The sequence below is a fragment of the Gavialis gangeticus genome, unplaced genomic scaffold, assembly GCF_001723915.1.
Source record: "Gavialis gangeticus isolate Ggan-Ray unplaced genomic scaffold, GavGan_comp1, whole genome shotgun sequence".
NCBI lineage: Eukaryota > Metazoa > Chordata > Crocodylia > Gavialidae > Gavialis > Gavialis gangeticus.
The window spans coordinates 626,728-649,059 of NW_017729032.1; the positions used below are offsets into that span (position 1 = coordinate 626,728).

Consider the following 22,332-nt stretch of genomic DNA (forward strand, 5'->3'; position numbering starts at 1 on the left):
TGTCCCACTGTGTATGTGCTTGTGTCGTATATATAGAGGTGATTGCATAAGAGCTCAAAATGAAGTCTTACTCATATATTGCAGGGGGTGTGGAGGGGTGTTGGAGGTATGGAGGAATGGGTGTGGGGTTTGTAGGGGCCTGTGGGTATATGTGTGTGGAAGTGTGTATGTGGGGTGCGGGGGAGGGAGAGAGTATTTGTGGATGTGGGTGGGGGGTTTGTGGGGGTTGTGTGTGTGTGCGTGTGTATAGCCAGTTGGGTTTGGGGTTTATGGGGTGTGTGGAGGTGAAGAGTGCCTGGGGGTGTGTTTGCTGCGGGGGATAGCATTTGCATGGGGGGGTATGGATGTATGTGTGTGGTAAGGTGCGTGCGCATAGCAGTGAGTGGGGCTCCCCAAGAGGCACATAGGGGTGTGTGGTTCAGTGCATGTGGAGAGGGGTCTGGGGGCTGTAGGGTTTGTGGGGCTGTGGGGGAGGATGTGGGTGGGTGTAGTGTTTGTGGGGTGTGTGATTGCGTGTGAGGGGGTGTGGCTGTGGGGTTTGCAGGGCAGTGCCTGTGGGTATGGTGGGGTGTGCATGGGACCCCTGCACATACCCCACTGAGCTAGTCAGCATTCGCCCACATCGCACAACAGCCCAGAGCCCATGCACCCTGCGGCACCTCCCTGCCAGCAGCGTGCAGCCCTAGCATGCCCCACGCCTGCTCTGGACTCACTCCAGCAGGAGCGGATCAGCGGGCCCCCCCTCCACAGCCCTGACCTGGCCCACCCTGTTCCTGCTCCAGATTCACCTGCTCATGCTAAACAGCACTAGGGACGGCCGGGCAGAAACTTCCTCAGCGCATGAGAAAAGTCGCCCATCCCCCCTGCTGCTGCCCAGCACTCACTGCTGCACCCACCCAGAGCCTACACCTGGGCTGCTGTCCAGGGCAGCATTGGCAGCACAGAAGAGCTGCAGAGCAGCCCAGCGTGGGCTCCGGGCAGCTGGTCTAGGCAGAGAGACAGGTAATACTGTACTCCCATTTTTGTGCCCACATATCCAGGTTTCCAGCTGCCTGATGATGACATTTTTGGCCCGTGGTGGTTCTATTCCCTGAGCAGCATAGACAGAGAAGTCCCTATGGGGCTATGGGGAAGATTCAGTGGCCCTGATCAGACAGATATGTGTATTTCAAGGGCGGGAAAGGAGGAGGGACACCCCACATGGACTAGTGGTTAGGGCATCTGTTTTAGGCCCCACCTGAGAGGAAAGTGTCAGCCTCACTGAAACATGGATCCCCATATCTACTTTGCTAAAGCATTGACCAGAGTAGACCTGATTGCAACCTTGACCAAGGCATTAACTCCTGACATAAGCAAAATGTGGCATGCGGACCAGATAGGCACTCCTGCCAGGAGATGGGATGGGGAGACAACTACACAAGGTGCAGGATAGTCCAGTACCAGGATGATAAGTTGGAACCTACTTAATTTTTGGTTTCATGTATTTTGCAGAAGTTTCATGACCCAGGATTACCTGTAAAATCCACAAAATCAACAAAAAAGCCTTAATAAAAATAAAAAGCTGAATTGCCAGCCATCCTCGCTGCCAGGAAGGGAAGGCACAGGCTGGTGGGATGGCATGAAGGGCAACCAGCAGCAAAGCTGTCAACCACCCCCTTGCCCCTTCTTCCCCTGCTGGGGCTAGTTGGGGCCGGTCCTGCTTTGAGCAGGGAGTTGAACTGGATGTGAGCTCCTTGGCTCCCTTCCATCCCTCATTTTCTATGATTCTTTCCAATGACTAGGGCTGAGGTGCGGGGCTGTCGTACAACACCCGCATAAATCATCTCTTCATGCTGAATGCATGCTGGAAAAAAATCCTTGTCTCACTGCGATTTAAGCAGGTCCCTAAGGATCAGACTGGAACAAGAACACCCAAATCAGGATGTAAAACAGGGGTGGGCAATTATTTTGAGCAGAGGGCCACTTACTGAGTTTTGACAAGCCATCAAGGGCCGCATGATAGGGCACCAGGGGCAGATAAATATTAATTTTCTAAATTTTTTAGGGGCCCTGCAGGCTGGATAGAATGGCCCAGTGGGCCGCATCTGGCCCGCAGGCTGCATTTTGCCCACCCCGATATAGAAAAACCCTATGGGACAGGATGGCTCCAGATAGTCAAAACACAGTTATTTCTTTTGACCATTGCACAAAATGAGAACTGGAAATGATGGGAATGTGATCTTGACCTAGATGAACCATATGGATCCACCATGTGGATTCCTATATGTCCACACTGTATGGGTAACAGAATTGAAAACAGCCTCTTACACTGCTAGGAAACAGCCACTTAGATTCATAAAAGCAGATGGCAGGGCAGGGGACACCTTGAAGACGAACAGGGTCAGAAAGGCGTGAGTTGCTTCATCAGGTGCCAGCATAAAATGCCCTCCTGCCTACAAATCCCAACACCAGGGTCCTCCTCCACTTCCCAGCCCCTTCCATCCCTTCTTGGCCTTCTGGTTTTCTTCCCCTACCCCAAGCCCTGCATCTCCATCTGTCCCCAAAAGCAATGTTCTTCCCCCATCAGCAGCATAGCCACTGCCATCTCTAGACCCTTTCCTAACCAGCAGGAAGTTTGATGGGGCAGGAGGTGGGTTGCTTGTAGCATCTGATGAAGTAGGCGGGTGGGGGGTTGCATTGGGCTGGGATCAAGGTAACTTCTTCTGTTTTTAGCTTTGCCACTAACTGAGCATGTCCTCATGTATTCTGGGCTAAACTACTTGCACAGGGAGCCGGCCTGGGCATGATGGACACAACCAGTGAGCAGTTGTGGGGATGTTGGCTCAGGGGCCATCACTGTGGAGAGAATCATGGCCTCTTTGAATCTGGAGCTGTTCTGGCCATGTCTGCCTGAGGGCACCTGTAGCCCTGTACCTTGTGGGTGTCCTCTGTGGGAAAGGCAGGGGTTGGGGGAACAAACTTGGAGGCTGAAGGAACTGAGGAACCTGACAGACTGGGAGGGACTGGCTGGAGAAAGCATGAAAAGGAGTTTTTAAAGGTTTAGACCAGTTTTGCAACTGAGATACAAGCCTTGAAATCCATTTTCTGTGGAGGAACTGGATCCAGAATAGTGGGAAAAAGTGAAATCTTTTTTTTTTTCTTTCCTCAACATTTCCATTACTGCTACAGCTGGATTTTCCTGAAGCTGCACAATGAAAGTTATACTAGTCTTGGGGATCCTTTATGCATGCTGGAAAATCTGGCAGATATTCAAAAAGGTAAAGTTGTTGCACATCATCCTTCCCCACCCTTTTCAGCCCAAAAAGATGGTTGTCACATGCCTAAAGGTTGCTGGAGCAGCACCCTCTAACCTTTCATGTTAAAGAGAACTGTCATTGACTTGGAACTATTTACTGGTGTCAAGGATTAAGACAATAAGAACTGTGCCTAGACCTCAGCCTGGGTCTTAGTACCTGGCTGTCAGCACGTCTACACATTCATTAATGTGCTTTTGGTAATAAGCATTAGAGAAAGAGCACGTTTTTTTGTGATGCTTTAAGCCAAATAGACTAGTGCACGATAAAAAGCATGTGTAGATGCACCCATAGAGGAGTAAATAAGGCTGCCTGAACCTTCCAGGAATAGGTGGGTGAGGAGAAGGAAGGATGGAACAGAGCTTTGGCCTCACTGCTATTATTCACTTTCCAGAGTAGCTCATCTGGCTTCGCTACTTCTGATTCATTGCTGCTGTGAGGATATGGATCTTAGTAAGGTGTTCACATGGGTACATCTACACATGCACTTTAATGCGCACTAGTCTATTTTAATGTTCATTAAAATGTCACCAAAAAACTATGCTCTTTAGCTAATGTGCATTAAAATAGGCTAATGTGCACTTTTCTAGTACCTCACAATGGGGGACATGTCTATTCATTCATTAGTGTGCTTTTGCTACTGCACGTTAAATTTAGTATCTCTAATGAGAGGTATGAAATGAATTCACATCAGGCTGCCCTAATGCACAGTAGCAAAAGAGCATGCTTTTTTTAGTGATGCTTAATGTTCAAGACCCTATTTTTACTTTACATTAGCATATTAGCATAGGTTTTGATGTGAATGTGTATAGTAGAGGTGGGCAATTATTTCGAACGGAGGGCTGCTTACTGAGATTTGGTAAGCTATCAAGGTCCACATGACAGGCAGCCAGGGGCAGATAAATATTAATTTTCTCATTAATATCTAACTCTGAATTTAAGGGTTCCCCCCGCAAATTAGCTCCTGCATCTGGGACATCTGTCAGGTTGCAGAACATCGCACTTAAAAATAAAATCATCTTGGCTTTATTCTCTCAGGAGATTCGCCCCTTGGACATGATACCCAATGCTTTCAATGACCAGTATATAGGGTGTTCTGGCATGGAAATACAAGCAAAACACCTGCTGGAAGAAGAAATAGAAATGAACCCACCCCTGAAAGGTCAGTGGAATAAGGCAGCAAAGAAATGGAATGAAGTGAAAGGAAGTGTCCCAAAAGGCTTTCACAAAAACTATGGAAAAGCAGTCATAGTGTATACTGACTCCATATTAACAGTCAATTTAATGAGGCAGTAATGTCTAGCGGGGAATCTCTAGCTACTTACAAAGATAACTTCAAATTCAAAGGCTTTCATTATTATTTGACAAGAGCTTTGCAGGTCCTCAGTGAGGACTACGATCCAAGGTACCACAGGTGGGTATTCAGGGGAGTTGAAAATGTTGCATATCAGTACAGCAAGTCTGGCCCTGTCAGGTTTGGACATTTTGCCTCTTCGTCTTTCAGTAGAACTGTAGCTAAAGGATTTGGCACAACCACATTCTTCACCATCGACACTGGCTTTGGGGTTAATATCATGAGATTTTCATTTAACGTGTCACAACAGGAAGTGCTAATCCCGCCCTGTGAGATATTCAAGGTGGTTCACGTAGACAAAGAGAGCAACCACTACTTCCTCCAGAGCACCAGACAGACCTGCAGCTACTTTAACTGTGCATACGAAGGGGGTGAGTACTGCTCTGAGTGTCTGCAATGCTTCTAGGGGTTCGTGTGCCTTAGTGAATTAGAAAATATCAGCATAGAGATACAAATACTCAGGGCTCAGTAGTTAATAGTCAAACAACAGAGACAAAGATGTACTAATGAGACACTGCCCTTGGCCTTTCCTCACAGAAGTATTCACCAAAACTGAAGTAAGTATATTTTTATCTAGTGAGAGACAACCTCTGTATGCAATGGAAATTATTGCCACAAGTTTTAATTAAGATCCGTATCTCAGCAGCAGTCCAAAAAGGATCACCGTTCACGTGCACAATGGACGTGTCTACGCAAGACACTTTACTGTGAAGTAAACTAATCTACTGCAGAGTAAAGCATCACCATCTACACGTCCAGATGTTTACTGCACAGTAAATTAGTTTGCTGCACAGTAATTATAATTGCATGTGTAGACAGGCCGAGTAAGAAACCTGCTGTTATGTCTTATAACAGTGGGGACCAATCTTCTTGGCAGGCATGCCTCGAGTTAAGCCCCACACAACCCCATCCCTCCAGTGCTATTCCAATCCCCTTCCCCTGCCCCATCTGCTGCTCAGCTCTCTGCTCCCTGCTCTACCTGTGGCTCTGCAGAGTAAGATGGCTTCTGTTGTAAGACAGTAGTGAACGCATGCTACATCACCCTACCCCAGCGTAAGTCTCTCCTCTCCACAGTACAGTCATCCTTCAAAGAGGCAGGAGTGATTCTCCACAAGTATCAGGGGTTTCCCCTCTCAAATAAGGCAGATAGAACCTGCCACCTTGACACCACTTGCTGGAGCAAGGCCTCCTGGGGACAGTTATCCTGAGGGAGCTGGGCCATGTGTTTACTTGTTACTGGCTGCATTGACATAAGATGCTCACTGCTCAGTAGCTCATGACTACTGCACAGTAGCTTGTTACTACTGTGTGGTGGTGTCACAGGGCATGAACCGCAGTAGTCATGAGCTACTGAGCAGTCAGCATCACCAGGAAGCCGTGCAGTGATGCTACTGCACAGTAACACCAGTTACTGAGAAGTCATTTAGTTCTTGGGTATGCAAGTACCAAAAGACTGTGCAGTAACAAAGCCACAGCTAACATCTCGTGTAGACGCGGCCACTAGAGAGTCAGTTTGCTACTGGAATTATTAGAATGAGGCTGATGCACTGGCACGGGCAGGCTGCCATTCACTGTAACCTCTAATTTGAGCCTGAGTTTCCCTTTCAGCTGAGAAGAGTTCGGAGTGCATTGACACGGGTAAGAATCTTCTTGTTTTCACAAGTACAAATGCTTCTTTCCCTCTTTATGCAGAAAGCATCTCACCAGGGCAGATCTCAGTGAAGCGAAACAAGTGGAGTGGAAATTAAACATAACCAATGCAGGATTCTTGGCCATTTGTAGACATGTTATACACAGTCTATACACTTGACAGCCCCTTCACAGACGTTGGAAGTAATTAGGAAGGGATAAGAAGCCTGTGTAAGCACTGCTACGTTTTTGCTGTTTTCAAAGGTACTGTTCCAGAAGCTGTAAATGACCTGATAGATAGCAGGGTGAAGTGATGTTGGCACATAAACCAGTTTAAGTGACCAGAAACTGGTTTAAAGCTGTAACAGAACAGAAGTTCAGTACACATAAACCAGTTTGAAAATGACTGAAACTGGTTTGAGATAAACCTGGTTGAATATAGTATCAGACTTACCTGATTTGGCTCAAACTGGTGTATGCAATGTCTGTCCCAGACCCTTTGCTGGTTTAAGATAAATCAGACTCCCCCAGCATCCCAGCATGCTCTCTGGGCTGGGCGTGGCTCTCTGCAGAAGAGCTGGCCCCTCCCCTCTGCTCCCTGGCTGCAGCTTCCGCACAGATTTTCAGGCACAAAGCATCTTCCTGGCTTCTCCCTGCTAAGCAGGGGTCAGTCCGCCCCCATCTCCTCTGCCTTTCACAGATGCCTCAGCATCAGTTAGCAGACCACATGCTGGCTATGATCCATACTGTGGGGCAGACAGGCTTTTTGGAGCTAATCAACAGGTAGCTTAATGTCCTTCCTTGGAAAAGCTGTTTAAGAACAGATGTTTAAGAGGAGCTCCATTAGTTAATGGAGAGAGGCTTAGTTTTCTTAATGGCTTGATAAACACCAAGTTAGGGGTGATAAACATTCCCTGCTGGGCTGCTTGGGGGTTTGAGGGAGGGAATAAAAAAGAGTCCTGCTGGGGTCTGGCCTTGCCCCTCTCACCTCAGCCCTGTGAAAGGGGAGGGAGGGCTGCTCTAGCCCCCAGCTTCTAGCCTGAGACACTGCAGGCATGTGCCTGCATTTTTGGAATGAAAAGGGAATGTCTATCCACCTCCAAATTAGTTCAAGCTTTTCAGGTTAGACTAGGTTAGACCAAGGATGGTCTGTGCACCACCACTCTGGGTAGCATGTTCCAGCGCTTCCCCAGCTTCCTAGTGAGAAAGTTTGCCCTAATATCCAACCTTAACTTCCCCTGATGCAACTTGAGCCCGTTGCTACTTGTTCTGTCATCTGTCCCCACTAAGAACAGTCCAGCTCCATCCCCTTTGCAACCCCCCTGCAGGAAAATAAAGGCTGTTATGATCTTTTCTTCTTCACAGCTACTAGAAGACAAAGCAAGATGAAAACTGTGGTGGCCTGGGCCTGTTACTTTTTAGTGTGCCATTTTGTCTACAGGAAGTTCTTGTCCTATATGTCCAGATAATTTTTTTTCAACTTTAAAATAAGCCAAGCTGCAAGTGCTCATTAGATGCAAAACTTCAGGTCTCAGTGCTCCAAGACAAAAGCAGGAACATGGAGAAAACACAGCTGATGCCTGCTTCCACCAGCTTTGAAGACACATTATGAATGGAAACGTAACAGAAAGTTCACTTGATTCCACATGCCACTTGCCACAGACAGCATGGGAGGACAACCAAGCCAGGCTGATCAAGGAGGTGTTTGAGTCACTGCTGGCACAGTGTATTGGTAGAGTGTGGGCACAGCCCAGGGATGCAGAGTGGGAAATTTCTGGTATCTCTGTCTCAGACATACCTGCAGCCTTGAAGGAATGGGGGCCTGGCTGTAGGTAGACAGAAGTGGGCAGGTTGATTCCCAGTGTGCCCACCAACAGGTGGTCACAGTTACCATGAAATCACAGACAATGAGGGCTGGAAGGGACCTCAGCAGGTCACATGTAGTCTAACCCCCTGCTCAAAGCAGGACCAGCCCCAGCTACATCATCCCAGCCAAGGCTTTGTCTAGTTGGCTCCTCAAAACCTCCAAGGATGGAGAGTCCACCACCTCTCTGGGGAGCCTGTTCCAGTGCTTCACCACCCTCCCCTACTGAAAAAGTTTGTCCTCATGTCTAACCTCAACTTCCCTTGCTGCAACTTGAGCCTATTGCTCCTTGTTCTGTCATCTTCCCCAACTGGGAACAGTCTAGCTCATCCATTTCTTAAAAATGGGCACTATATTTGCCCTTTTCCAGTCACTAGATCTACAGCAGCCCTGGAAGGCAGACCAGCCTGGTTTGAACCCAAGTTGCTGTGTGCCCCTCACCTCCCAGAAGGATGGAGCCCATGGCTTTCTGGGCTTGTTCCCATGTAGCAAGATACAGGGAGTCCATGCTTCTTGTCACTGGTATGTAGCACAGGTCTCAAAGGCTTGAACACTGCCCTTGCACTGGCCCATCAGAGCCTGGTTTGGACAAGCCTGAGGGTGATGTGCAGGCTTCTTTTGCTTGCTCAAACAAGTAGATTTCATAGACATTAAGGCTGGTAGGGACCTTGGAAGATCATCGAGTCCAGCCTCAATGGGGAGGCCAAGTGGGAGTGAGCCCACCTTGGGGCTAGAACTGGCCCTACTCACCTCCCCATGGGGTGGGGGAGGGGGAAGCAGCAACAATAGATTGTCGGGGATAGATGTCGTGCTTTATGGTTTTAATTCACTGAACGTGAAGCTACATGTTACGCTTTGCCCATACTCATGGCACTGAAATCATAATTGTCTGCATGTTAAATCTTGTTAACCGGTGCTAGATGCCATCTGAGCATCTCAAAGTGATACCACTTCTGGAGAAGGTTAACTCTGGGCCACGTTACTCAGCCCATGTTAGGGTAACTTCAGTGTGCTCCATGAAGATAAAATGAGTGATTGGCAGTTTTCCAACATCCCAGAATTCACCACTCCCAGCCCCCTCTGCCCACCAGCAAGAATATGGCACTTTGCCCATACTCATGGCACTTAAATCATATTTGTCTGCATGTTAAATGTTAAAGACACTACCCCTTTGTTAAAAAACTGCTTACCTAAGCATTTGCAAGGTTTAATATATCATTCTGCCTTGTGACCAGCAGCTTTTGCTGAGACACAGAAAAAACCTTTATTCATCTGGAAATCCAGTGCTCCCCAAAATCCAAATATTGTCACCCTAACAATCACCATAGCACTTGCTGGTTCAGCCTAGGATGACATTGCCCAAGCTCCAGCACGCATCTCCCAGGGAGGCCCTCCATGTCTTCTCTGCAACAAACCCAGAACTCTGTCAGCCAAGTGACCCCTTGTGAAGTTGCACATTGCACGTAGACCAGAATAAATTTGTGGAATTGAGTATGGTCTACAGAAGGTGTGTTAAAGTTTGAAAGGGTTGCAAGCAGTCCCACATGAAGGGTTAATGCTGTTCCTTGCTTGTACAGTTCTGCCTTGCCACCAGAGGGAGCCACTGGCAGAAGCCAGGACACCTGGGCCATATTCTTGCTGGTGGGCAGGGGGCTGGGAGTGGTGAATTCTGGGATGTTGGAAAACTGCTAATCACTCATTTTATCTTCATGGAGCACACTGAAGTTACCCTAACATGGGCTGAGTAACGTGGCCCAGAGTTAACCTTCTCCAGAAGTGGTATCACTTTGAGATGCTCAGATGGCATCTAGCACCGGTTAACAAGATTTAACATGCAGACAAATATGATTTCAGTGCCATGAGTATGGGCAAAGTGTAACATGTAACTTCACGTTCAGTGAATTGAAACCATAAAGCACGACATCTATCCCTCCTGGAAGGTACGGCAGACTGGTCAGCAATGGACACGTCTCTTGGTGGCTCTCTCTACAGGGGTACACAGTGCTTGAATAATACTCTAGCACCCGCCACGCAGGAATCCCGGAAGAGCCCCCATAGTGTAACCCAGGCGGTACTCCAAGAGGTACCCCCTCTCCAATTGAAGGGATCAAAGCAGGTGCACAAGCACTGTGGGAGGTGTAGGGACTCTCCTCCCCTATACAGCAGAGCCAGACCACCAATGGGGACTTAACCATATACCTTTTAAAACTGGGAACATAGTGGACACTACAATGCCCCAAGGGGACAGGATTCAACAAAGGTTAGACACTTACAATCATTGACAAAAAACAGGGTTAACAAAATATAAAACAGAAACAGCAAACAATATGGGTTGGTGAAATATAAAAGGCACAAAATGCAATATGTCAAATGACAAGGAAACATAGGGCATTGGTACCTGGAGGGGGAGAAAACACAATGGCCCCTTTCCACTGCAAGAAGATTTGCTTCTTGTTAGCTCATTCACCCCAAGTCACCACAGCTAGGACTTGAACCCAGGTCTCCCATGGGGTAAGCAGGAACACTGCCACACAGCCACCACTGGGGGCACTGCTCCAGCCTGCTAGGGGTCTTGACCTTCCCGGAGCCCCGACCTCATATCGAGCTGCCTGGCCTCTGACTGGAGGAGCTGGACGCAGAGCTGAGAACCCCTCAGGTCACTGCTCAGATCCATCCTGAAGTGGGGGAGCCTCTCCTGCTGGCTGCAGCCCCTCCCAGGGGATCCTGGAGCCCTTGGGGGCCTCTCCTGCCGGTCACACGCCACGCTGCTGAGGGTCCCACTGCTGTCTGCAGGTCCTGCTCTTTCAGGCTCTTCCAAGGCACTGCTCCTGCCCTGCTGGCTCAGCACTTACCAGCTCTGTGAAGCCCCTTCCTTGCTGCCCCTCTCTGGTCTCTCCCCTGAGTCAGTCCACCCTTTCCCTTTTATCCCCCTCCAGGTGACCCAAGGGGCCAATCGGGACACAAGGGGTGAGCCTCTGGGGCCTGATTGGTGAGGAAAGGGAATCCCAAGTCCTCCAATCATCTTTTGCCCTTTCAAAACCCCTGGGCTAGGTCACTGCCAGCCAGCCCATCACACTCATAAGGTGACATCCAGGAAATAGCAATGGTCACAGGTCATGACTCAGTTCCCCTGCTCCCTACTGAACTGGCCAAGAGAAACTTCAGTACAGAAATTTGAAGCTGAACTGTATCCTCCCCTCCTCTCCCTCCCTCCCAGACAGCTGCTGGGTTGGGTTATTGCTGCCAGCTCCCAGCTGAAGACGTAGTCTGCCAGGAATGAGACCAGTCACCTTTCTTATCTCTGGGGCTGGTAACCCTGGGCAGCTCCTGGCACCTTATCAGCTGCTTGGTAACTGCATTTTATGCTGGGTATTGGTCCATGAGGATCCCAGTTCAGGCACCAGATGTGAGGGACGGGTATGGAGAGGAGATGATGTGATGTGGGGGGTGACTGGACTCTGGCCCCGGTGTCCCTCCCATGCCTGGGCTCTTGTGACATTGCAGCCCCCTGGCCAGCTGGGTCTGGGGCCACCCCTACAGCCCCTATGCCCTCATACCCCTTGCCTGAGATCGTAGAGGTAGAACTGGGTTTCTTACTCCTTCCTGTTTTCTTCCCATGATGCTTTGCCTACAGCAACACACAGTCAAGCAGCTCCTGGTCTAACACGTGCCAAGGGCTCAGCCAGTCCAGAACTCAGCAGGTAACACATAACCAAGAGCCAAGTCTGTGCCTTTATCTAAGCCCTTATCAAAGCAGCTCCAAATCCAGTTTTTAAACATCAGCCCTTCAAGTCACACATTGAATCACATCCCTCCAGCCGACATTAACCTGCAAATCCCTTCTAGAAAAGATTTAAAACGCAAAGGCAGGGGTCCTTCCTTGCAGTCTGCTTTTGTGTAGATTAAGGTTTCATCCCATGATCTGGAGGCTGAAACATCCACCAGGTTGCAACACCATCGCATTGAAACCAGATGGCTCCCGTGGTCTTCACAGATGTACAGCAGCAACCTGAATTTAAAGTGCCTGAGAGAAACAATAGCTCTAAACCCCCTCCCCATCCCCTCCACCTCACCCATGCATCCAGAGCTAAATCTGCAATTTAGCATGGTGAGATGATTCAAAATATATATAGTGCTGCCCCTTCAAAAGCAATGAAATGCCACAGTTTCCCTACAAAACATGTGTGGGGAGAGTAAGTAGCAGAGAGGCCCTGGGTCTGGCAGTCACTTTGAGCAGGATTTGGGGAAAGACACTGGAGAAAACCAAAGCTAGAAGTGCAGAAAGAGCATCAGAGCAGCAGCATGGGTTGCCAAAATGAGTCATCCGAATAGCCCGGGGCTCTGCTTGCTGGGGACCCTGATGCTGCCTCCTGTAATACAAACACAGGAAACAAATGACTTTCTAGAGTCACTTCATGCTGTCACACACACGCACGTGCCCTCCCCAGCTTCCAGCACAGACCCGTTCATTGCACAATGCTGCCCAGTAACATGACAGACCATTCGCTCCCCGGGCTGGGCCCTGCCTTATTTCATGGGTTCGGATGGCATCTCAGACCCTCTCCTTGGTGCATTCAAGGCTCTCCACTGACTGCCTAGATCTGAGTGACCCTAAAGGTTGCACCCCCCTGGGCCTGACTCTGTAGCTGGCTTTGGAAGGGGGCTCTGGTTTCCCTGTGTGCTGGGGGTCCCTGGTTCAGGTGCTGCCGCATCCGTCCACGGCAGTCAGCATGTGCAATTCAGCCCTGGTCCCAACAGCAGCCTAAGGTCTGTGCATGCTGCTCAGTGACCTGCACTGCACAGTTTGCTGTCAGAATCCTAAGTGCACCCACACACACATGTGTGCACACACACACACGTGGCCTTTAAGGCAATAAACCCCTGCTTTGCATCAGCAGAGCAGCCCATGCTGCGCAATGCAGGCCCTCTGCCTATCAGTGCTGACAAAGCCTGTGGGGCAGTCCCTTGCTTCTGCCAGCTTCAGCAGTCCTCCAGCCACAATCCCACAATGCTGCTTGTTGTTCTCGCTGCATGGGGCTTCAAGCTATGTTTGCCACAAATGACTGGATGCTTGATGCCTCTTTAAAATTGCGCAATGTTCTGCAAAACTCTCCAGTCTGCGTGTGTGCAAGCAGACTAGCATGGCTTATACTGGAAGGGAGCTCATGTCTAGTCCAACCCCTGCCTGTGGCAGGACCAGCCCTGTCCAAACCAGCCCAGACAAATCCCTAATTTAAACTCTTCATATAACTACTGTCACCTCTGACATGCAGCAGACATCACACACCACCCTGCTGCAGGAAAAGCAGGGGGACCGCGGCAGCCAATGTCCTGCTGCTGCAAAGTTTGTTAATAGATGCTCCAGAGATCCCAGGCAGAGGCCGTGTCCCCACCACAGAGGAAGGCAAAGCAGTCTGACCAGGGAAGAAAATTCCATCCTGGCCCCAAATGCAGCACTGGTCTGACCGTGAGCGGAGGAGCAAGCCCCTCTAGCCAGGACCCTCTGGGTTTGGTCCCAGCAGGCGCATCGGCACAACCCAGTCCCCCTCCCCAGCTGGGCTGCAGCCAGCACTCAGTGCCCCCGAGGGAGGCTTAAAAAACCAATGCATGTCCAGGGCATGCAGGCATGGGGGTATAAGCAAGGCAAGAACCAGGGCCAGGGTGTGGCAGGGGTCTCCAGGGCCACCAGGAGGGAACAGCATGGATGTCTAGAGCCTCCCCCATGCTGCGATCCTTTATCAGAGGGCTCCAGCAGGAACCTGACTGCAGGAGGAGACCTCCGCTGAGCAGGGAGCCCCTGAGCTTGGCAACAGGCCAAGTCAAGGTGGGGATAGCGGTGTCGAACCACACTGCCCCGGAAAGCCGGCCGCTGCCCCACACCCAGGACCAGCCTCAGTGGGCAGACGGGGCAATGCTGCCAGCTCTTCCCCTTCCCTCCCACCTTCCCTGGCTTGAACCCCACAAAATGCAGGCAGAGTTTGCCTTCTATACTGCACTGGAAACAGCCAGAGCAGGAGCAGGGCCTCCAAAGGGCTTTATTAACCCACCGCAGGTGACAGCAGCGTGCTTTGGTCGTAAGTGCCCATTCCTGCCTCAGCCTGACGCAGTGAGCTAAGGCCAGTTTCTATGCATGGGGCATTGCAGCCCTGCATGACCTGGCTGGGGCATGAGGCATCTTTGTCAGAGAATCGGTACCCATGCCCCATGCTCCAGCTGGGGTCTGGGCCCCACGGTTATGTTGGTGGTCTGCGCATGGGGAGAATCATCTCTTTGTCCCCATGGATGAGCTTCACTGGCTGGCCATGCCCAAACACCGTCCTCTACTCCTTTGAGGCCCCGGGGATGGTGGCTCTGGTTCCTCGAGTGTGGTGGGGTTCCATTCTGTGCCACCCACCTTCACGGGCGGCTGCATGAAATAAGTGGGCAACAAAGCCTTGCTTACTGTGGGAGTCAGAGAGGTGCAACAGCCCAGCTCCAGCCCAGCCTGTGCTACAGCAGACATCGAGCTGAGGGAAATGACATATAACTACCAGGATGCAGGGGCCATAGAGTGGTTAAGGGGTCCAGAGCCTGCCTCTGGGTGACCCAGCTGTGCCAACACCTGGACCCTTGGGCCAGAGAGTCACAGGCAGCTACAGAAGCTGGCCTTCTGCATCCACACCGGGCTGCTGGGCTGCCGAGCTCAGGTGGGCCGAGGACCCTATGGCAATGGCTGTGAAAGGCAAATCGCTCCCAGACCCCCAAGTTTTGCTTTTGCCCCTGCCAGCATCTCAGAAGCAGGGAGCCGTGAAAGCATCTGCTGCATCACAAGGGATTAAAAGGAAATGGGGAAGAGGAAGGGAAAGTTGTTGCTGAGGAGCTGTGTATTTTCTTTGCACCAGCCTCTGCAAAGGAAAACCAAGAAGTTGTGGGCATAAGAGACCTGCAGAACGACACCCACAAAAAGGGCTCTGGTGAGGTGGCAGGCAGAGCTCGGGGGCCAGAGACAGGAGGCTGTGGGTTGTCCTGCACAAGGCACAGCTCAGAGGTGGCTGGAAGGGGCAGCTTTCATACCACCTGGGGGGGGTTGGTGCCTGGTTTTGCACCGAACCGGGGTTTCTGGTGCATGGGCAGTCAACTACTGCATTGCCTCTGTGCAGCTGAGCTCTGTATGCACCAAGGGCTTCCTACCAACCCCATGCACCACCATCCAGCACCTCTATTTCAGGCACTCCCTGCAGCCCACCCAAGCTCACCCAGTTGTGGCTTTGCTGGCCCTCATTTGTCCCTCTGCCCATGCCAAGGCACGGTGGGCCCACCAACCCCCACCTCCCTGCTTCCCCTCCACCATTTCTTCTCCCCTGCAGCTTGTCTGCACCACAGGGCAGCTGTCTGTGCAGCGTTCTTGGGGAGACTCGGCCTTTGGTGAGGGGGGTTTCTGCTGGGGTAGCCCTTGCAAAGATACTAGCAGCGTGGGGACAACAGCCGCCCATGGCAGTGCCAGAGATGAGTTATTCTTGCAACAGGGAGACTCCTACCCACACACCTCAATGTGGCTCAGGCAAACACCCGGGGCAGGACAGGACACTTGGGTCCCAGTCTCTGCCATCGACCAGGCAGAGGAGGGTTGTACTTGTAGCAGTCGCCCACATCTCAGGGAAAGAGAAGTTAATACTAAGCTAGGGAGCAAACAAGGGATGCAGCCACCTCATTAATTTAGAGACAGGCCCAGCACCATGCACATCTGGACCAGGTCCAGTGAGGCTGGTGTTTCTTCCAGTAAAGGCCATTAGCCATTGGCATGCAGCACTGAACCACAGCCTCTCATCCCTCGCTTGAAGCTCTGTGCCCAGGGTGGGATGCTTTCCTGGGGGACCAGCTTCCTCCAGACAAACAATGTTTTCAGTACATGGGCATCTGCCTGAGTTTCCCTGGCGTGTGTCCCTTCTAGCCCTAGGCTGTGAATCCTGAGCCCCTCTCCAAGGAGGTGGTATTAGTCCCTGTTATACATGCAGGGAAGCTGGGACAGTGGGAAAGAAGCTTTGCATGGCACTGCAGGTCAAGGTGAACTCTCAACTTAAGGATCATTGTCACCAGGTAATGAGTGCACATCCAAGGCCTTACGCTGGCCTGTCCTCTGATGGGCTGGATCACAGGCCGCAGGCATTGCTTGGTTTCCCAAAGAAGGGCTGAGGGGTGCCTAGTGCGATTAAGCTCACCTGAAACCTAGGACAGATTTTGACCTGGTGTTTTCTAGTTGTCAAGCTAGCCTGGAGTTTGTTCTGCTGATCTGCTGGGGCTGAAGCTGCTTTCCTCTACCCACTAATAACTGATGTTCTGGCATATTTCTGTGCTTCCTGGTCATGAACATTAAATCACTTGTTTGCACCAGACAGCAGGAGCTTGGGGTTTGCAAAGGCAGTTGGGTAGGGTTCTCCCAGCTGTGCGTGCCGGAAGTCAGGTGGGCATGTCTACATGTGCATTTACTGTGCAGTAGTTTACTGCTCAGTAAATTACTGCACAGAGAGTGTTTTTTTAGGCCAGCATCTACACACGCAAACGTTACAGCTCAGTAGTGCTGTGTGTGGACTAACTTGGGACAAAAGTTAGCAAATTTATTCCCAAGTCAACATAAGTCACCATAGTTACTGAACAACACATGCATGCACATGTAGACATGTGCCTGTACTGTGCAGTAATTTCGGTTACTGTGCAGTAACCTAAATTACTTTGTAGTAATGGTGCACTTGTAGATGTGTCCAATGTGTCCGGATGATGTACACTCCCCCACCACCCTGTGCAACAGACCCAACGGGACATACTTACCAGAGCTCTCCACGCAGACGTGGTTCTTCTCTCCTGCAAAACAAACACCCAATGTGAAACACCTGTCAGGTGCTAGGGGTGCAGGTTGCAACCATGTAGGTCTAAGGACATAGGCAGACAAGGTTCTTTGGGTAAATCCAATATCTTTTATATTTAGTTGGTCTAATAAAAGATTTTGGATTTACCCAGAGAACTTTGTCTGCCTATGTCAGGTGCTAGGAGATTTCTCTCGTTCATGCTGAGGAAGAGTCTGCATGGCTCAGCCTGCAGGTTTTATGGGGAGCACTTTGCAGGGGTTCAGGGTGAGCAAACTTTGCTGGACCTCATTCTTGCAAAGAGTTTCATAAGCAGGACATCGTGTTGCCCTTGTCACCCCAGGGGCAGAAGACAGTCTGGGCCTGGATGCTGTTCCCTGATTGCTTTCCCATGACTTGGTTTCATCATGTTGACTTTGTGGAAGGACAGAGGGAATTGAAGTGGCCCATTAAAGACTGCTTGTTTTGGAGCAGCATCTGCTGTGCTGTTGGGGATGTAGACACTCTGAACCCCCTCGTCCCTGAAAGAAGAAAATACCCCGCTTCCCAAGAGCTGACCGAGAAGTTGCTTTCTGAGGTGCAGGTGCTATCGAACACCGGGGAACCAGGGGAATGAGAAGAGCCAGCTATCAAAGCCAGAGACTGCTCCGTGTAAAGCGGCGCTAGGGATGGCTGCAGGGATGTCCTCTCAAGAGGGAGAGACTGAATAAGGCTACTTCTTGGGGAGTCTCAAGGAAATGCTTTCCTGAACCAGTGTCCCTGGCTTCCCCCTCCCCAAGGCAGCCTGGGCACGGGTCCCAGCCCACCAGGCACTCACCACCCAGGTAGGCGCAATTGAAGTGGCTGCAGGTGCGGTTGGTGCTGTGCAGCACAATGACACTCCTGTCTCCCTGCTGGATGACGCTGGACACGGTGAACACCTCACTGGGGGGGATCAGCACTTCCTTCTCAAAGCCCAAGAAGGAGAGTGTCTCGATGTGGGCCCCAAAGCAGGAGCGCAGCATGAACAAAGTGGTGTTCTTGTAGCCCTGGGAGATGGAGGCATCCAGGGACGAGGAGGTGAACTGTCCGAACCGGACCAGGCCTTTCCCTTGGACCTCGACATGCCGGGAGCCACCTCCCCGGTAGAGCTGGTTGCGGTACATGCGCCTGCAGTCCTCCCGCAGCAGCTGCAAGGCTCTGCTCAGGTAATAGTGCAGGGCCTTGAAGGCGAAGGTGCGCAGGTAGGTCTCTCGGGACACCCCCGCCTCTCGCACTACTTGATTCAGATCCCGGTAAAGTGGCTGGACAGAGTCCGTGTAGACCAGGATGGCGATGCCGTGCACGTCCCGAAAGCCCGCAGGCAGATGCAGCCCTTTTTTCTTCTCAGCCCAGACAGCCGACAGGTTTGTCCACATGCCGTCCAGCAGCGGATGTCTGGCTCTTTCCTCCTGCAGCAGCCGCGGAGCCACGGCCGCCTCCATTTCCTCTGTGCACCCGATGTACTGGTCATCGAAGGAGTTGGGTGCCATCCCCAGCTGTCTGGGAGCCTGGCACCACACCTGGAGGTGGGGGAAGGAACAGAGACCCCATCGCACCAGCTCCGCCTGGCGCCAGTGATACCTGGGACCTGTGCAAACCTGGCCAAGTCCCAGATCCCCAGGAAGGGTGCAAGAACTGGATGTGGCTCCCAGGCCTCCCTGAATTTGCAGTAGGAGTTGCCCACGCAGCCCCTAAGCTTCCCCACCATTTGTGGGTGGCTGCATTGCTCATGTGTGCCAGGATGGGGGTCCTTACCATCCCAATGGGTAGAGCACTTGCCCTGCAAGCAGGACCCCAGGCTCTAAGCCCACTTCACCCTGAGGGGATACAAACCCACTAGGCCAGAGTACAGCCCAGAGGAGCCAGGATGCAGCACCTCCAGGGGCCTGGGCCCCTGGAAAAAGTAAAAGACGTGACCCTGTGAGGGAGGCAGGCAGCAGGATCATGAGTGAGCCAGGACAAGGTTTCAGCTAAGCACGAGCTCCATCTCCTTGGCCCAGGGAGCTGCCAGCCGGTGCAGGATGGTCCCTGATTGACAAGGCAAGGTGCCTCGATCCCGGGGAGGGCTGGGGCTGGGAGCTCGCCAGGGCTGGGAATGGCTTTTGTGCTTCATTCGCATGGAGTCAGCTACCTGGGGGGGGCTCAGCCAGGTCTGTGCCCACAGGTAAGTCAGGGCGAGGGCCAGGGGCTTCATATCCATCACCCGGTGCACCTGCAGGAGGAAAGGAAATGCAGCAAGCAGGTTAGTGGGAACAGGTCCAGTTTCTATGGGTGCGATATCCTCTCTCGAGAGCAAACAGCTAGTGATCCAGGAAAACAAACTGTGCTACTGCAGAGCCTTTGCTGCCTCTGCCAAGGAGGAAGCTCTGAGTTCAGAGTGTGGGACCATCCCGGGCTTTAGGACTGAGAAGATCTCCACCCCCACTGTGACCCCGTCCACAGAGAGCGGGGGCTTGGCCAGAGGGCCCAGCAGGGCAAAAGCAGGAATAATGCCAAGTGCAAATCTCCATTTTCCAGGATGTTTGCTAATTCTTTTTTTTTTTTCATTATTTTTAAATGAATACAAATTGAAAATGAATCAAACATCATAGAAATGTTGGATTCATTTTCAGTTTGCATTCTCTTAAAAAATAATTGCACACACATCCATCCTCATGCACACACATACACGCTGCCTTTCCCACACACACAAATACATGCAGGTACGTAGACACGCAAACGTGTCCAGGTACATATCTATACAAATAGATGCACATGTACACACAACCTGCCCCCCCATAAGCACACACACACACGCACACACACACACACACCCCAGCCCCAAGCTGTCCTCTGGAGCTCGCTGGTTATCCTCAGAGAGTCGTAGTTAGCGGTTGTAGTCAGAGCTCAAGCAGAAGCCTTTCCAGGAGGCATGACAGCTTGTGCAAAATAAATATGTATGTTGACTTTGGTTAGTCTATAAAGTCCAGATCTGTCCTGCTCTTCTACTTCTATTCACGTGTCCTGGTCTCAGGAGCAGCCCCCACGCACTGAGGGGCTCAGCCACTGTCATAGCTGTAAGACCCATTTGCAGGCAAACACTGGTGCTGTCTCCTGGACGCTGCGCAGAGCCCGCGGCCTGGCTCCCACCCTCCTGGCTGGGATACAGAAACCGGGAAGTCCAGGCAGGAGCCTGAGGGGCTCTCAGGTGGTGCTGGCGCAGCACATCCAGCCAGCACAAGCACCCACATCTAGGACATCAGCTGCGAACGAGCCAGGGGTCATAGCAGTTTAGTAACCCATTTCAGAGGCCCCAAATCTACTGGATGATATTTAAGCACTTCGATTTTGCAGCAGAAAATGCCCCAAATGGTCCATTTTGTCCTACAAACACAACCAGCAGCGCAAACCCCAGTCTCAAGGGAGGTAATAGCACCTTTCCCAGGTTGGCTCAGCTCCAAGAAGGGCCTGCAAAGAGGCGACGCAGGCGGCTCTGAAGCTAGGCAAGCCCAAACTTTGGAGAGCACAGCCCTGCACGTGGCAGCGGCACGTCCCCAGCCCTGCGGTGAGTTTTTTGCCTTCACTGCGCCTGACAAATCTTCCCAGTGAGCACCGTGTGCACCCTCTGCTCCACCGGAGCAGCAGGAGAGAGGAACCCACCTTTGGTTTGTTTTGCACTGATCTTCTCTTGCAGCAGTTGTTAGGAGGCTCCGGGGTTGTGTCACGCTCGTACGAAGGTCGCCCCTGCCCTTAGAGCCGTATCGCAGCCCGCCAACCACCTGTGATCAGACCTCAGGGAAGGAACTGAACGGCGGCACCTTTCTGCACCCGGTTTGCACAGTGGGTGGAGGCCAGCATGATTTCATCAGCAGCCAACGGCCCTGCTTAGTCTTGTTCCTACTTTCTCCCCAGCCTGTCTGCGACCTCCCCTGTGGCACACCTGTGAATCAGGGCTGCGGAAGAAGAGCAGATCCTAAACTTTCCCTCAAATTGCATCAAGGGAAGCTGGGGTGAGATATCCGGAAGAGTTTTTTTCACGAGGAGGGTTATAAAGCACTGAAACAAGCTCTCCAGAGACATGGTGGACTCTCCATCCTCAGAGGTTTTGAAGGGTCGACAAAGCCTTAGCTGAGATGATGAGGAGCTGGTGCATGTCGGGAAGGGGCTGTGAAGCCAGTTAGCAGGGGTGGGGAGGACACAGCACAGCAGCCCCTCGGCTCATAACTCATAACTTTCCACCCCACACAGACGGCGTGCCAGAGCTGCACACAGGGAGTTAGGGGCGTCCATGTGACAAGAGAACTGCGACCCCAAGCCTGGAGATGCTTGGGGGGGACATGAGTGAGGTTCACAAAGCGGTGAAGAAAAAGTCATGAGGGATTTACAACCAACTCTGTCTCACCAGACATGAAATGAGCGGGCCGTCAGTTCAAAACGAACAGCAGGAAGTTGTGTATCACCCGGCATGTGCTCAAGGGGAAGCTTATTGCCACCGGATGCGGTGGAAGCTGATCGGTTTGCCCCAAGGGCTGTTTCCCATACCTGGAGGAAAGGCGCCTCCGCAGCTATTGCACATGGGAGGGAAGGGCACGGCCTCTGCTCCACAATATCTTGGACCTTCAATGCTGGAGACTGCATGCATGGGCAACTGGTGCCTCCTGAGTCTGGGGGGGCACCAGGTCACCAACGGGGGGGTCCCCCAGCAGCTGATCACCAAGCCAGCAGTGAAACCGGACGTGCACTTCCAGTTTCATGGCTGGCGTTTCCAGAGGGTGCAAGACCGATCTCAGGGGGTGCAAGTGCACCTGTGTTAGGGTAGCATGTCATATTTTATGCTTTAAAGCTGCACCTGTTTACAGAGTGGTGAATTATAGTATTGTTTAAAGTTTTCTTTTACATTCAGCCTAAAGTTCTGTATGGCCTCGCTGTTATCTGAACTTTTTGTTTTGCTGGCGTTTGCAATATCAGCTGGCCTTGTTTCTTGCAAGCAGCTCACGGCCTTGAGTTTCTTTCTTTTGTCTATCACTGTGAGAAGTTTTTCTAACACAACATAGTAATAGTTTTGTTCCTAGCTCAGATTAACTGAACTTGGCACCAACCAACTGAATCAGAGGGCTGAAACGATTGGCTATGTTAATGAAAGTGATAAAGGAGACCAATGGACAATGCTTAAAGCAAGGCGCAACTAAGAGGTGTGCTCATAATGGGGATGTTGAACAAAGGAATATGTTGACAGGATAAAATATGAACAAAATGCTGACTGCAGAGAGACCAATCCAAAAGCAAGGAGTCATCAAAGGAGGCAAGTTAAAGCAAAGCATAAAAGGGGGAAGCAAGAAATTTAAATGTGTC

The 22,332-nt window shown here is 51.3% G+C and overlaps 2 protein-coding genes across 5 annotated transcripts in view; one reads left to right on the top strand and one right to left on the bottom strand.

Annotated features, from left to right (window-relative positions):
• Positions 1-3,172: 3,172 nt before the first annotated feature.
• Positions 3,173-5,053, top strand: LOC109302183 (ecto-ADP-ribosyltransferase 5-like). Its single transcript, XM_019523749.1, is given in 3 exon segments — positions 3,173-3,257; positions 4,332-4,557; positions 4,560-5,053. Coding segments are annotated over 3 exon segments (786 nt in total). The 5' UTR covers positions 3,173-3,191.
• Positions 5,054-12,319: 7,266 nt separating this feature from the next.
• Positions 12,320-22,332, bottom strand: part of LOC109303031 (ecto-ADP-ribosyltransferase 5-like) — a 59,421-nt gene continuing 49,408 nt past the window's right edge. The window contains exons 1-5 of one of the 4 annotated variants that reach the window (XM_019525065.1): positions 20,641-20,825; positions 19,133-19,213; positions 17,798-18,521; positions 16,946-16,978; positions 12,320-12,510 (exon numbers count right to left, since the gene is read on the bottom strand). In XM_019525065.1, the coding sequence (XP_019380610.1) occupies positions 12,461-12,510; positions 16,946-16,978; positions 17,798-18,521; positions 19,133-19,201 (876 nt within the window). In that variant the 5' untranslated portion in view covers positions 19,202-19,213; positions 20,641-20,825 and the 3' untranslated portion in view covers positions 12,320-12,460. Of the gene's footprint in view, positions 12,511-14,158; positions 14,547-16,945; positions 16,979-17,797; positions 18,522-19,132; positions 19,214-20,640; positions 20,826-22,332 lie in introns of those variants that run through there. The other 3 variants (XM_019525061.1, XM_019525062.1, XM_019525066.1) reach the window with 3 other exon arrangements.